Consider the following 16,451-nt stretch of genomic DNA (forward strand, 5'->3'; position numbering starts at 1 on the left):
CCGCAGCATGTGGGATCCTCTCAGACCGGGGCACGAACTCACGTCCCCTGCATCGGCAGGCGGACCCTCAACCACTACGCCACCAGGGAAGGCCCTCTTCTAGTACTTTTAATATTTTATTGTTCAGATTTAATTTCTTGATCCATCTGGAATTTATTTTGGTATAAGGTGTGAAGTATGGTTACAATTTTATTTTTTTCCAGATGACTACCTAGTTTGTTCCAACACCATTCACTGAATTCATTTCCCCACTGTTTTGAAATGCCACCTTCATCATATTCAGAATTTCTGTAAGGTATTAAAGACTAGTGTTTTTTTGTTTTTGGTCCTGATTTAAGTGGAAAGGTCTTCAAGTGTACTTTTGAACTACCCCAGGGTTTTGGACTTTTTTTTTTTTTTTAATTTTAAAGTTGTATATAACCATCAATATCCTATCCAAACGAAATTTTTATACTTACTTCACGAACTTGTCATTACCAAGCTCGCTTCAGTTTCTTTAAGTGTACTGCACACAACCTTCAAGTATTATGAACATTTCTCTCTCCCAGCTGTCACTACACCAAACTACATATGTTATATTTCCCTAAATCATCTTGCTGTGCTCTTTGCAGCTCTTCTGTACAGTTGATGTCTCCATCTAACAAGTTGCTCAGAAGTTACTATAATTGTTTTAGGTGAGGCCCAAAGTGAAAGCCTAGCATCACTATCCAGTTCATGTCAAAAATGGGCATTAATTTCCATTTAACATGGACAGGCTATGTTTCTGGAAAATAACAGATTTTGAAGAACTATGGCAGTTATTTGTTGGCTCTTTAAACAATCCACCTGGGGGGAAGGGGAATGCCCTACAAACTGCCAGCTGCTATTGTGGGAATTTTTTGCTATTTATTCCAGCAAAAAAAGATTCAGACACTGAAGAAAAAGGTCGCCCTGTACTAGGTCTTGAACCCAAAGAACTGCTTGCACAGATATTCATCCAAGATACATCGCAGCCTCCACCTCAACAGATGCTCTTTCAAATGTTTCATGACTCCTCAACAGTCAGTTTCCATTTAAGGGGAGGAGGAGGACGCTGCCAGAGACGGCTCTGCTGGCATGAAGGCTGGCCTAAAATTTCTATTTAAAAGCTGGATCAAAATATGTTTGGCTTCTGTTGTCTATTTAAAATTTCAAGTTAAGACGAAGAAAAATTACTCTGCATCGTGAATGGGCCTTGGGTGCCTCACTCACAGACTAGAGTGGCAAATGGTAAGAGAGTCACAGAGAAAGGAGAGAAAGTAGGAACGCGGACTGAGGTATTAGGTACAGACTGTGAAGCCAGATATGAAAAACTTGGAGTGAAAAGAAGAGCCTTGAGCAGGGGGAAAGACCCCCATATTCGACCTCCTAACCCGAGGATCCTGATTAAGATAAGCATTCTGCATGTCACCTGTCACCACGTCAGCCACCTCCGCCCAGCTCCCCTCCCCCGCCTCATGGCCTTCCACCTCCTGACCCCTTTCCAGCGGCCTCTCTTCATATCAGAACACGCCCCACCTAAGGGCCTTCTTTCTCACAGCTGCCTGTCTTCACCTCAGCGTCCACCTCAGTACCCGCTAATTCGATGCGTCTCCTCAGTGCCCCCACCTCAGTCCTCTCCCTGACTTCAGCATCTCTCTCCGCTCTAGAGACGCCCCAGCCTCCCCTCCGACCAAAGCCCCTCTCCTCAGCACACTCCCTCCACCTCAGAGCCCCGCCTCACCCCAGCGCGCCACCCTCAAGCGGCTCCTTTTGCTGCTCCAAGTTGCTCCCGACCCTCCCGCCACCCCGCCCCCTCGTCCTCTGCCCCGCCCCGGGTCCCGCCCCTCGCTCTTCGCTCCGCCCACGGTGGGCCCGCCCCTCCGTCCGGGTCCCGCCCACTCCAGCTACGCGCCCGAACTACTCTTTTGGCGCCAAACCTCTCTGTCAGCGACAGGACGGCAGTCTCCGCCTTCTGGTTCCGAGGCAGAATCCCTGAGGATTGGAAGGCCCGGGCGGGGGAAGGAAGGGATTCAGATACCTTGAAAACCCCCGGGAGACTGTGGGTACGAGTGGAGTTTGTGGCAAAAAGGGAAGGCGGGTGAAGAATCTGAGGGGAAACTCAGGGTTTCCTTTCTTTGGTCATACTCGGTTGTCGTTGCTGGGCTCTGGGCTAGTGGCTTCGTGCGTCCCGTCCCCAACCCAGCCCCCGGAGGGAATCTCAGTGCTCTCGAGGGATTTCCAGCATCCTTATTTTAAACCAAGTCGGACCTAAGTCTTGAAGAGGCCTCCTCGGCCTTCTTATGAGGGAGTCAGGTGTCAGGAAAACGGCTGGTGGCGGGGGGGAGGCGGTGAGGGTGATCTGGACCGCGCTCCCCACGGTGAGGGCCAGCTTCTGGTGCCTTAAGCCGAGGTGTCCGGGAGCCCTACCTTGGATTCAGCTGTTCACCCCGTCAACTGCTATTTGAGATAGATGGAGAACAATCTTTTTGTTTATCAGGGAGAAAAGAAAGGACAGTCACTGTGGAATTCGGGGTTATCATACATATGATTAGCTATCTGAATGAGGGACCGTACTCCAGAAGATTCCATCTCCACTGTCTCCTCGTTTGCCTCGAATACTTTGCTGTTCAGAGGTACTAGGTGGTAGCGACCATACCTCTACCTTAGCAGTTTGCTCCCCTTCTGGGCCAGGCGCCAACCCGAATTTGGTGTGAAGCGAAGAGATGGAATAGACCAAGAAAACTGATGACTTGGACCACGTTTTCTAATGAAAACAGTCATACCTTGTAGCTTCCTGAGATCTTAAAACAACTGCTACAGTGTTAAATCAAAGACTCTTTATCTGCTTATTGGCCCTAATATTTTATCATGTTTAAATATTGGGTATCTGCCATAATTTTAAGTCTTAAAAAAAATACATCATGAAACTAGTAAATACTATAAAACAAAATACATCTAATGTTTTATTAAACAAAAAATATATATGTTACAAGAGAGCCCATTCATAATTCCCAAGCAGGAAGTCATCCCTCATAAACGAGAAAAAAAAAAATCTTTTTTTTTTTGAGGATAGACTAAGTTCTAGGTGCCAGGGAGAATACAAGGAAGATTGACTTAAGGCCAAAGTTCTTAGAGTGTTGTTAACCAACGTGAAAGTTTAATAACAATATGGAATTCTAATATTCTACTTCTAAATAACATTCCAAGGCAACAAAAAAGATATTATTAGTCATGATTAATTGTGCTATAGGAAATTGAAAGATGATACAAAGTGGCCAGTTTTGAGGAAAGAGAAAAGAAACTAAGTCCCCATCGCCACATACACACACCAACAAAAGACATAATGCCACAGGCTTGGAGAAAGAAGATAGGCCAGCCCAGTTGTTCCAAACTAAATATTTTTCTAATTGTCCTTCTGGTCCTTGATATCTGAAATGAAATCAAGAAGGTCTATGGGCAAAGGATTTTGTACTATATGATCTATGACTACTTCTTAATATTTCTTATTTTTCCAGAATTGATTATTTTTCTGCTGTTCACCTTTCAATATGAAGGAGGATCAAGTTGTGCTGGAAGAACCAGGATTCCAAGATGAAGAAGTATGGCTAGAATGTTGAAAGATATCTAGACACTCAGTCTTTCTACAAAAATGAAGTTCCTTCTCTGTTAACTACTATTTTTAGAAACTGAGATTAGAAATAAAACATAGTTCTGGAGAGAGGCAATATTACAAATATGTAACAACTTGTTTGGCAAGGGGTGCTAAGATTAGCTACTTAGCAGCTGGCATGAAAGTATTTTAATAATTTAACAACTGGTATGGCCATACTGGTACCTATGCTTACTGGTACCGAATAGCAGAGGAAGGAGTGCACGGTCTGGTGGGGAAGAAGATTGAGAAAACATATTTTAAAATAGATTGTGCTGTTCCACTCTTTTGGATTAAGGTCTTAAAAATTTGGAGAGACCATGGGACTTCTCTGGTGGTCCAGTGGTTAGGACTCCGTGTGTCCACTACAGGGGACTCGGGTTCGATCCCTGGTCGGGGAACTAAGATCACGGGTGCCTGTTGGGCTTCACATTGCTTCCAGTGTTGGCACTTCTTTTAAGTATGTAACAATGTGTTTGAAAAAGCATTATTGATCCTACCTCAGTCTGTCTAGAGAAGTGGAATTTGAGGCATTTTGGAGTGACTCATAACACTGAATTAACTCTTTAAAATATGTGAAACGGTTGGATATGAAGAATCAACACTCCTTTTTTTTCTGTTCCATGTCCTTTAGGAATCTTTGTTTCAAGACATTGACCTGTTACAAAAACATGGAATTGTAAGTATTTTTTCAATGCTGTGTGAAATTGTCCATTTTAGAGTTTCTTGGGCTTGACTTTATTGGCATTTGGAACTGGGTAATTCTTTGTTGTGGGAGACTGTCCTGTGCATTTTAGGGTGTTTAGCAGCATCCTGACTCCTAACCACTCACTATATGCCAGTAGCAACTCTCTAGTTGTGACAACCAAAAATTTCTCCAGATATTGTCAAGTGTCCCCAGGGGGCAAAATTGCCCCCAGTTGAGAACCACTGGTCCAGCTGGAGGCATTCAGAGCTATCTACTGTTTTCATCAACAGAAAATTCACCTTCTGTGTCATGTGATTAAATGACGTTGACAGAAATCAAGACTTTAAGTAACTAGCTAGATGAATTTCAATAGCAATCAGTTGGCAGTAAAACTTCTCTGACATTACCCTTTGAAACCCTCACATTTAATCTTTTTCAGTTGAATTTAGAAAATTGGAGCAAGAGAAAATCTTGGTCTTTTGGTTATGTAGTTATTTGCATTCTCCAAGGGTAAAGAAAAAAATCTTTAAAAAAATTTTAAAGAACATTTTGGCAATGAAGTTCTGTAGAAGGAAGGAGCTGAACTGAGGGGGTGAATGTGTGATAAATTTGTTAGCTTTCCTACTAACAGACTTTTCTTTTGAATTCCTTGTTACATTGCCATGGTCTCACTAACATTCTTGGGAAATCAGGGCACAGCCAGAACATTTGGCATCATGCTGGGTATGTTCTACTCAGATATTTCCAGAACATTTGGCTACATGGTGGGTGGGTTCCACCTGGCCGCTTGTATAAAATTGGCATCATGATGGAAGTAGATGGACACAAAAGCACATGACATAGTATGGGAGCCTTTCAGGCTGGCATTTTCTCAATCTGCTGCACCCATTCTTTTACTTACAGAATGTGGCTGACATTAAGAAACTGAAGTCAGTAGGCATCTGTACCATCAAAGGGATACAAATGACAACAAGAAGAGCGCTATGCAATGTCAAAGGGCTCTCAGAAGCAAAAGTGGACAAGATTAAAGAGGCAGCCAACAAGCTTATTGTAAGCAAAATCCATTCTTTGTTATTTTACCTTAGAAGGGCCCTGTGAGTCTCTGTAGCCTTTCTCATTATGTACACTAGAACTATTATGAGAACTCTGAGTTCCTGTAGCTCACAAGATATTATACGCCCCATGTTAACTTTTCATCATGTCGGTTTCAAAGCAATTAATTTCTGAAGGAATGAGACAGGGGTTAAGAGACCTGGAAAACTATGAAGGTAATTATTTTTTACCGAAACTTTTCTTTTTGTCTCCCTTTATATTACTTTTTTCCCTTTCTGTGTCTCTGCCTTTCCTTCTCCTTTTCTTTCTTTTTTTTTTTTTTTTTGGCCATACCACGTGACTTGCAGGATCCTAGTTCCGGGACCAGGGATTGAACCTGGGCCCCCGGGCAGTGAGAGCACCAAGTCCTAGCCACTGGACTGCCAGGGAATTCCCTCCTTTTCATATTTTTTATCTTCCTCCTCCTTATTTTTGTCTTATCTCCTCAAACATTGTATCTATGGCTGTTGTGAAGTGCTCAGCAACAAAGAAGTTGCTCTCTCCTGCTTTAGGCATTTGATAAGAGAGCATTGCATTTGAAAATGACAAGAGTGACTGGGTCTACATGTGTGCAGTTAAGATAGATATGACCAAGAATGTCCTCACTGAGGCACCTGAGCTTAAAGCTAAGTGAAACCTATACCTTGTAGCTGGGCCCACAGAACACAAGAGACCTATGCAGCTGAGAGGCTCCAAGCAAAAACACATGCCATTGACCCAAGCTTTTGTGTAGAGCTTTTGGGGGCCACTGGAAGCACCAGCTCTGGAAATAAGAATATGCAGAAAGACAAAGTCTCCCTCTTTGCAGAAGAGCAGGCTTCTCCTTTTCTACATGTGTACGTGAGGCTCTCATTCCCACCAAGTCCTAGAAAGTCTCTTCACTGACAGCCCTCCAGTTTCCTTCTCCAGAGGCAGTTGAGGCATGAGAGTGATGCAGTGTGGCCCTGAGCTTGGAGAGGACCCAAGTGAACTGCTCTGAACACAGCTCAGTTACTTTACCTTCTCAGTACTCGGGAAGTATACCTTCAAGTCAGTTCCATAACTGCCAGGGTATCTAATGAAGCCCTAGGGCAGTACCCAGGGTTTGGGAAACTGTTACTTTATAGCTCCTAGGCATTTGTCTTGTTTTTTTTTGGAAAATAATTCTATTACCAAAGAAAAGAACCTCTCTCCTTCTCATGTACCTACTAATGCACCAAGAGTCTTATCATTTCTTAACTAAAGCTATTTATTCTGAAAGAAAGAGAAAACGATAGAGACATAGAGGGAGAGACAGACAGAGACAGAGAGAGACAGTTAACTTCACAGTACAGTGGTATGTATCAGAATCATCTGGAGTGGCTTGTAAAGAACACAGAGGCCCAGGCTCATTGAATTAGGATTGGGCATGCACTTTTCCCCCACTTCAAGTTCTCTGAAGTTTGAGAACCACTGTCATAGTATAAAACAACAAAGAGGGGAATACATTAGACCACATCAGGACCTATTTTCACTAGTTATAACACTGCATCAGCTGTAGCTCATTAATTCAACCAATATGTAGTATATCTAACGTGAAAAATATTGTATCATGAATATTGAAAACTGAAATTCCTGTGCTCCTTCCAACTTCTAGAGCTGGAGGAAATGATGCTATTGAATGAAATCAACTGAATCACTTAGTAAAGTACCATTCTACTTTATGCCATAAATATATCTCATTTAATCCTTACAACTCACCTATGAAAGAGACACTATTATCCCCGTTTGACCCGAAAGAGGAAGCCAAAGTACAGCAAGATTAAGTAGTTTACCTGACATCACACAGCTAATAAGTATTAGAGACATATCTTGAACCTTGGTAGGGTGACTCAAGAGCCTGTGTTCTTTTTTTTTTAAATTTTTTCTTTTTTTTATTGTGGTAAAATACACATAACATAAAATTTACCATCTTAATCATTCTTAGGTATACAGTTCAGTGGTATTAAATACATTCACATTGTTGTTGCAGCCATTACCACCATCCCTTCCCCATAACTCCTTTTTTTTTTTTTGATTTTTAAATTTTATTTTATTTAAACTCTTTTTTTTTTTCTGGAATGTCTTTTTCTTCTGTGTAACCTCCTCTTCTGGTTTAGGAACAATCTGTTCTTTTTCAATAAGGATCATTCAATATGGCAGGGAGAGGTCATGTATGGGTTGATCCGACCATAAGCTTTGTAAGTCCTGTGCCACATCTTGGGGGCTTTGTTCACCTGGATGTGCTCAATGACCAGAGAATCTACATCTAAGCCCTTAAGTTCAGCATTACTCTCTGCATTTTTGAGCATGTGCAGTAAAAATTCAGCACTCTTTTTGGGCCACCAACCCTGAGTCCAGCCCCACTGTTTCGCCTGGGCACACCTACCAGCTCCACCATTGTAAAGTCGGAATGGCACACATTGCTTCTTTAAAGTGACATCCTTCAGATACTTGGTGGCTTTTCAGATATGCATACCCTTAATGGCCTGGGCAGTTTCACGAGTGCTCTTAAAGTGAACACGAAGATTTGAACCTCTTGATTTGCATGATTTCGTGGGGTTTTCTGGGTCAAGTGAATAACAAACCATTTTTAGAGGTCACCTGGAAGTGAGCAAGAATAATTCTGTCAACATATATTTACAGTAACTCATATATGTACTAAACGCTGCCAGCAGCTACTCAGAGAGTTGTTGTTTTCATGATTAATCCAAAGGTGTCCTAAGAAATGCCATCATTGCAGTCTTTTTTAAAAATTTAATTTAATTAATCTATTTTTTTCTATTCTTTTTCAAATTCTTTTCCCATATAGGTCATTACAGAATATTGAGCAGAGTTCCCTGTGTTATACAGTAGGTCCTTGTTGGTTATCTATTTGAAGATAATAGCCTATGTCCTTAAGCATGATCTTGTGCTGCCTTCAAAGACAAATGAACTGTAGCTTATATCAAATGATGACCCTGGTAATCAAGTATATAGCTTTTGGTGGGATTTGAAATTAAAACCATCATCTTATACCCTTTTTGAACTTTTTCTTTTGTCTTTCTGTAGGAACCAGGATTCCTGACTGCATTTGAGTATAGTGAGAAGAGGAAGATGGTTTTCCATATCACCACTGGGAGCCAGGAATTTGAGTATGTATCTCATATTTTTTATAACCACTAAGCATAATCTTTGGAATACTATATTTCTTTTCCTCTATCCAGGTTGTTATTTTGACTATAAGTAGTAGAAATAGCTTCTTATTTTGCAGAAGTTTTTTTTTTTTTCTCAAAAGGCAACTGAAGCAAATAAATTCCAGACTGCTTATAAAAACAGGATTAAATTTCTTACAAGAGGGCTTCCCTGGTGGCGCAGTGGTTGAGAGTCCGCCTGCCGATGCAGGGGACACTGGTTCGTGCCCCGGTCCGGGAGGATCCCACATGCCGCGGAGCGGCTGGGCCCGTGGTCCATGGCCGCTGAGCCTGCGCGTCCGGAGCCTGTGCTCCGCAACGGGAGAGGCCACAACAGTGAGAGGCCTGCGTACCGCAAAAAAAAAAAAAATTCTTACAAGAAATTCAGACCCAAAATATAAGTAGTTTCTAAATCAACCTATATTAATCTATAAACCATTAAAAAAATTAGTTTAACTTTTCATTTCTCTTTTCTTCTCCACTGATGAAGGAAATTCCATTTCACTTTTGGTTTTACTGAAAAATCAGTTGTTAGAGTGAATATTTTAGAAGAAATAATGCAGTGTTGGTTTTGCTCTTCAGCCTCAGCAGTTTTAACTTCCCTTTTTATTTATCATCTTATGATTCCTGAGACACAGTTATCATCTTCCCAATGCAAGTTGACTAGAATGTGGTTTTTTTCTCTACCTTAGTGGGCAGAGTTACTGTTTCATAAGTCAGAGCAGTGACCAAGATCAATTTGAACAAAAGCAGTATTTCTTCAAAGTATTCCTCAAAACCCTGACCTCACAAAAAACTGCAAGAAAAAAAGAGTTCATAGTCAAACATGCCTCCACTTGAATGTCTGCTAGGCAGCTCAGACTTCACAGGTCTGAAACCAAACTTCTGATCTTTGCCCCAGATCTGCTCCTCCTAAAATCTCCCTCATCCTGAACTCTTTTTGATCCTCAGATCTGAAAGCTTAGTGTCATCCTTAGCACCTCTTTTCCCCTCTCACACCCTAACTCTAATCTATTAACAAATCCTGTCTGCTCTACCTTCAAATATGTTTAGTCAGAACAAACCAACCGGGCTTCCCTGGTGGCGCAGTGGTTAAGAATCCGCCTGCCAATGCAGGGGACACAGGTTTGTGCCCTGGTCCGGGAAGATCCCACATGCCGTGGAGCGACTAAGCCCGTGTGCCACAACTATTGAGCCTGTGCTCTAGAGCCCGCGAGCCACAACTACAGAGCCCACGTGCCACAGCTACTGAAGCCCGCGGACCTAGAGCCCGTGCTCCGCAACAAGAGAAGCCACCGCAATGAGAAGACCGTGCACTGCAGCGAAGAGTAGCCCCCGCTCGCAGCAACTAGAGAAAGACCGCGCAGCTACGAAGACCCAGTGCAGCCAAAAATAAATAAATAAATTTATAAACAAAACAAAACAATCCTTATATTTAAAAAAAAAAACCAACCAGTTTCTTCAACAAATAAACTATAAGGAATAAAAAAAAAAGAGATGGAATCAGGGAGAAGACCTAGATATTAAAAGAGATTTGAAAGACATGTCACCTAATCCCAGTATGTGGATCTTATTTTGGATCCTGATTCAAACACACACGGATAATAAGACATATGAGACTGAAAACTGAACACTTACTAGATAGTTGATATTAAGGAATTACTAATTTTTTAGGTGTGATAATGGTAATGCAGTTATGTTAAAAATAAGAGTCTTCATCTTGTAGAGATACCTACGGAAATATTTAGGATGAAATGATATGTTGCCTAGGATGTGCTTAAAGTAATATGAAAAGGGAAGGAAGTGGTTGGAGGTTTATATGAAAAAAGGTTGACCATGAGTTCATAGCTGATAATTTTTGAAGCTGAGTTATAGGTACATGAAGGTTCATTATTATACTGTTTTTGTCTACTTTTGTATGTTTGAAATTGTCCATAATAGAAAGTTTATATATATATATGTGTGTATATATACATATAATTTTTTTTTCTATTTGTGTCTATATGTGTACAGAGAAAGAGAAGAAATACAAATTCAATTACTTCTCACCACCTTCTCCTTTGTTACCTCACTGGTCTAAAACACCTGTTAGTATCTCTTCTGGATTATTAATAATAACTTCTAACTAACTTCCCTCCTTTAGATCTTGCCCCTACCATTTATTCTTCACATAGGAGCCAGAATAATCCTTTTAAAACATAGGTCAGATCATAATACTCCTCTGCCCAAAACATCCTAATGACTCCCCATCTCACTCAGAGCAAAAACCAAAATCCTCTCTAATCTCAAATCTAAGCTCATCTTTAATTCATCTTGTGGTTTACTATGTACCAACCACACTAACTTCTTTGCTATTCCTAGAACATGCCAGTTACACTCCCATGTCAGGGCCTTTGCACTTAGCATTCCCTCTGCCCGGAACACTCTTTCGTCATTATGTTCATGACTTGCTGTCAGGTTTTTCAGATCTTTGTTAAAATGTCCACTTCTCACTAAGGCCTTCTCTGATCACTTTATTTGAAAATTTATTTTAAAACTCCCCATCTTCATCCTCTGCACATCTTATCCCCTCGCTGGATCTAATTTTTTTTTTTTTTTTTTTAGTACGCGGGCCTCTCACTGTTGTGGCCTCTCCCGTTGCGGAGCACAGGCTCTGGACGCGCAGGCTCAGCGGCCATGGCTCACGGGCCTAGCCGCTCCACAGCATGTGGGCTCTTCCCGGACCGGGGCACGAACCCATGTCCCCTGCATCGGCAGGTGGACTCAACCACTGCGCCACCAGGGAAGCCCTCTGGATCTAATTTTTATCCATACCATTTAATAACAACTGACATACCACAAATTTTACTTAAGTTTATTGTCTGTTCTCTTATTAGAATGGAAGCTCCATGAAGTGATGGATTTCTGTCTCTTTTGTTCTCTGCTTTACTCCAAGGGCATAGAGCAATCTCTAACACAAACTAGGTGTTCAATAAATATTTGTAGAATGACTAATTGAATGAATAAACAAATAGTGAATAAAATAAGTTAGGGAAGTGCAATATACTATATTCTCCTCTTGGAGATTCACACATTTTATTAAAGGGTCTGAATTCCTGCAGTGAAATAAAACACCTCTTTAACCTAGCATTGCCTCAAATTTTTAAAATCACAGAACTTTTTTTCAAGTAACAGCTAAGGAAAAGTCTTTGGTCCAAGACAAATTGGTCAAGGTAACTTGATTCCAGGACTTCCCTGGTGGTCCAGTGGGTGGAACTCCATGCTCCTAATGCAGGGGGCCAGGTTCTATTCCTGGCCAGGGAACTAGATCCTGCACGCATGACGCAACTAAGAAGTCCACATGCCACAGCTAAAAGATCCCGCGTGCCGCAACTAAGACCCAGTGCAGCCTAAATAAATAAATAAATAAATAAATAAATAAATAAATAAAACTTGATTCAAATGACAACTTGATATTCTCCAGTTGCTCTACCACGTCATGGTTTAAGAACCATTCGGCTTAGAGAAATTATTACTCTCATAGTGAGCTTTCTGATGTCCTCAATGTTGGGTTTTGGGGCACATAAAAGATTACTCAGGAGCTAGATTTTTTTTAATTAATATTTTATTTGTTTAAATGTTATATAATTTTTTCTTAAGCTGCAAGTCTGTTTATAAATTTGGCAAATTTTAAGGGAGCCTTTCTAATATGGTTAACTAAATTCCCTTAAACATTTTAAATTATATTTATAAATTTATTATATTATATTTCCTCTAAGAACTTTATCTGTGTAATTATTAAAATCTTTCCAATTATCTGAATGTCTTATAAATTTAATAAATTAAACTTATAAGTATAGTGAGTCTTAGACACTCTTAAATGTTCAAATACTGGGTATAAACTTAGTTATCAACTTAGAAACTGCAGGTCTATATCATTTAATCAATTAGAGGCTAATGTGTTATTATAAAAATGTCAAATTCTCTTAAATTTTGAAAATTCTCAGGGACCAAATATGCACAGATTATTCCCAAATTTAATATGAAAATAGTAATCTGTGGGTTTGATTTGTGTCTCCATTTTTAAATCTTCCTAGATTTAAAAACACTATTTCTGTACCTAATTGTAAATTTTCCTGAGTTTCATAAGGGAACAATTATGCTATCCCAAGTAATTTGGGGTACCCTTTCAGTTAAATTTTGGGGTCACTTTTTCAGCATATCAACCAGAAATTTTGTCTGAGATTTTCCAGAGCTATAGCCTTTCAGGGTGATTTTTCTCAAGATGAGGAGGACCAAGTATCAGTAAAACTCTCTCTAATAGTTGGTAGGTTTATAGAATCCCTAAGTATTGGGTTAGCCAAAGAGTTCGTTAGGGTTTCTCCGGAACATCTTGCAGAAAACCCGAACGAACTTTTTGGCCAACCCACCAAATGGCGTGGTCTCTCCACCATGTCCTTTATGCGGGTCAGTATCTAGATTTTTCTTCTTCTCATTAAAGTCCATAGCCCTCACTAAATCTGTGGATAACTTCCAACATTACTTCAGTTTACATTTAAGCTGCTCTCTTAAACTATGTAAGTGTAAATCTGTTAGATTATCCATCTCTTAAAGCTTTGTCTAATCTGTGACCATGTCCCAAACGTCATGCTAATAAAAACTACAAAGATTTTTGGGCTTCCCTGGTGGCGCAGTGGTTAAGAATCCACCTGCCAATGCAGGGGACACGGGTTCGAGCCCTGGTCTGGGAAGATCCCATATGCTGCGGAGCAACTAAGCCCATGCGCCACAACTACTGAGCCTGCGCTCTAGGGCCTGTGAGCCACAACTACTGAGCCCGCGTGCTGCAACTACTGAAGCCCATGCACCTAGAGCCCGTGCTCTGCAACAAGAGAAGCCACTGCAATGAGAAGCCCGTGCACCACAACGAAGAGTAGCCCCAGCTCACCACAACTAGAGAAAGCCAGTGCACAGCAACAAAGACCCAACGCAGACAAAAATAAATAACTAACTACAAAGATTTTAAAAGTGCTCTTACCAGGTCTTAGCACAATTGCCATAATTAATATTTGTTGCATTAAATGAATGAATGAGATTAATTAACTTTAGGTCTTTCCATATCAAGAGTATGTATTAAATGCGCTGAATCACTGCATTACCAGTTAAGTGCATGCTGTCAAAATCTGACCGTTATTCTTCTGTCTGCTAGCGTTACCTGTCACGTCTTTGAATATTTTCTATTCTGACATGTTCTTCATAGAATTTGGTTTGTGTGAGATAAGCCAATCATGGTGACAATCACTGGATTCTCCTAATATCTATTTTTCATGTTTTTCAGTACATTAAAAAAAATTGGATATTCAGTTGACTTTTAGAAACATAGTCCCAGCACAATATGAAAAACCCAATTAATAACTAAAAATCATTTATTTGCACTCCAGTTCAGTTCTTTAGAATTACTGAAATATAAGCCCTGCATAGCCCATTTCCTATTGGTACACAGGAGTTAAGAACAACAGGGCTTATAAATTGTTTTGTTGATCCCCCTGCCCATACACAGTATAACCTGTGATCTAAACAGGTGGGAAGCCATTTATTCAGCCAAGAATTCCTGTTCATGTTGGACAGATAGAAAGATATATAGATAGATAGAAATGATACTAATGATGTTAGCACTTTCTCCTTTCTTGATATCTCTATTTCTGTTCCAGTTACTAAAGCTTACTTTCTATTTCTAGTAAGTTGCTAGGAGGTGGAATTGAAAGCATGGCAATCACAGAAGCTTTTGGAGGTAGGTAGAACCTTAATATTTTGTTTTATGAAAAATATGTGTATATATACACACCCATATATATATATAATTAAGTAGTCAATTGTAAATTGTATCTATTTTGGAACTTATGATGAAATATCAGTTATCATAATGCAAGATCGTTCTGGGCTGCAATTAAAATACATTCCAACATTAACAGATGAGTTTTATTGGCGTTTTTCATCTTTTTATCTCTGATTCCTATAGAAGAGATTAGAATTTTTTTCTGTCATACCTTCAGAGGGTAGTTGTATAATGAGACCGATCTTATTTCTAAAAAATACATGTTTCAGGAACACAGAGAATAGATTTCCCTTCCCTTATTGTAGCCTCTATTTAAAAAAAAAGTCAGGAATTCCCTGGCGGTCCAGTGGTTAGGACTCTGCGCTCTCACTGCCAAGGGCCCAGTTTTGGTCCCTGGTTGGGGAACTAGAATCCCACGGGCCACACAGTGTGGTCAAAAAAAAAAAAGTTCATGCATAGCTATGTTATGTACTATTCCTGACAGTTCCAGTATTTTCAGTCCTCAGAGAACTAAATCTGTTTTTTGGTTGTTGTTGTTGTTTATTTTTTAATATTTATTTTATTTATTTATTTGGCTGCATCAGGACTTAGTTGCAGCACACGGGATCGTTTTGTTTGTTTGTTTGTTTTTGCGGTACGCGGGCCTCTCACTGCCAGGGCCTCTCACTGCCATGGCCTCTCCCGTTTTGGAGCACAGGCTCCGGACGCCCAGGCTCAGCGGCCATGGCTCACGGGCCCAACCGCTCCGCGGCATGTGGGATCCTCCCGGACCAGGGCACGAACCCGCGTCCCCTGCATCGGCAGGTGGACTCCCAACCACTGCGCCACCAGGGAAGCCCCCACGGGATCTTTTAGTTGTAGCATGTGGGCTCTTAATTGCAGCATGCAGGATCTAGTTCCCTGACCTGGGATGGAACCTGGGCCTCCTGCATTGGGAGCATGGAGTCTTAACCACTGGACCACCAGGGAAGTCCCTGTTTTTTGTTTTGTTTTGTTTTTTTGGTGTTGATGTTTCTGTTGACTTGGAGAAATAAATCTGTGTTTATTTCAGTTGACTCTCAGTCTTAATGGCTTACCTGCTGTTGTATTCATTGATATTTGTGAGCTTATTTCTTGATTTTAATCTGTTGGAGTTCAATAGGCCTAAATTGGTGAGTGGGGACATTTTTCTCCGGAGAGAATTTGCTTTTGTTGGTAGCTAGGGAATACCACCAATCTGAGGATCCCTCTGGGATCCCCCCTGAGGATCTCAGGTCAGTGGGAGAACCCCAGACTCTCATTCCTGTGGTGGAGTCTTAAACTTTCATTTATATAACTATTCCTAAGGAAAATTTGGTTTAAGTTAATTATTATCTAAAGGACAGTTCTGAAAAAGAAAACCTTTTAAAATTTGTTTTTACTACTGGTACTCATATATGCAGAATCCATTCATGACACAGAGGTACTTTATGTGTGAGATTTGACAGTGGAAAAGAAAACCATACTCTGAGGCCATATTTATTCTTTATGAAAATATCTAAAAATTAACTATGTATGGTTTTTTTCTATATTTCACAGAATTTCGAACTGGAAAAACCCAACTCTCTCATACCCTCTGTGGTAAGGATATGTAACAACAGCAATAATAGCAATAACAATAATAATCATAGAGATCACTTACTATTCTACTTTGTGCCTGGTACTTACATAATCTCATGTAATCTGAACAAACTTGCAAGGAAACTAAAACTCAGAGACATTACATAAACTGCCCATGGTTACACAAATACCAGAGCTAGTCTTTGAATATGTGATGCTTGAGGTGATATTGTATGTACTGCTGTCTGAACACCTAAATAGAAATACGGAGGAGGTAAATGGGTATATGAATGTGTTGGTGGAGAGAGGTATTCATTCATGGTCTCGATTTTTCCCATTCTATCTTTTCTATATTGTATTTATGAGAATGTCAGAGAATCTTTTGAGGCCTAGAATTCCTTACTTTCCATAGAGTAAGGTTGGAACTAAAAAAGACTTAAATGTTTCTAAAGCAAAATA

The 16,451-nt window shown here is 40.4% G+C and overlaps 1 protein-coding gene and 1 pseudogene across 3 annotated transcripts in view; one reads left to right on the forward strand and one right to left on the reverse strand.

Moving 5' to 3' along the window:
* Positions 1–1,943: 1,943 nt before the first annotated feature.
* The window catches only part of DMC1 (DNA meiotic recombinase 1), a 42,940-nt gene continuing 28,432 nt past the window's right edge, over positions 1,944–16,451 (forward strand). For both annotated transcript variants that reach the window (XM_081248906.1, XM_081248907.1), the window contains exons 1-7: positions 1,944–2,063; positions 3,516–3,599; positions 4,284–4,328; positions 5,241–5,387; positions 8,478–8,560; positions 14,317–14,369; positions 15,972–16,013. In XM_081248906.1, the coding sequence (XP_081105032.1) occupies positions 3,549–3,599; positions 4,284–4,328; positions 5,241–5,387; positions 8,478–8,560; positions 14,317–14,369; positions 15,972–16,013 (421 nt within the window). In that variant the 5' untranslated portion in view covers positions 1,944–2,063; positions 3,516–3,548. The remainder of the gene's footprint in view (positions 2,064–3,515; positions 3,600–4,283; positions 4,329–5,240; positions 5,388–8,477; positions 8,561–14,316; positions 14,370–15,971; positions 16,014–16,451) is intronic.
* On the reverse strand, positions 7,070–8,017 carry LOC308624977 (large ribosomal subunit protein uL22-like; annotated as a pseudogene). The gene has a single exon. The product of its transcript is annotated as a large ribosomal subunit protein uL22-like (transcript).

This window comes from Mesoplodon bidens, assembly GCF_964165515.1.
Source record: "Mesoplodon bidens genome assembly, chromosome: 11".
NCBI lineage: Eukaryota > Metazoa > Chordata > Mammalia > Artiodactyla > Ziphiidae > Mesoplodon > Mesoplodon bidens.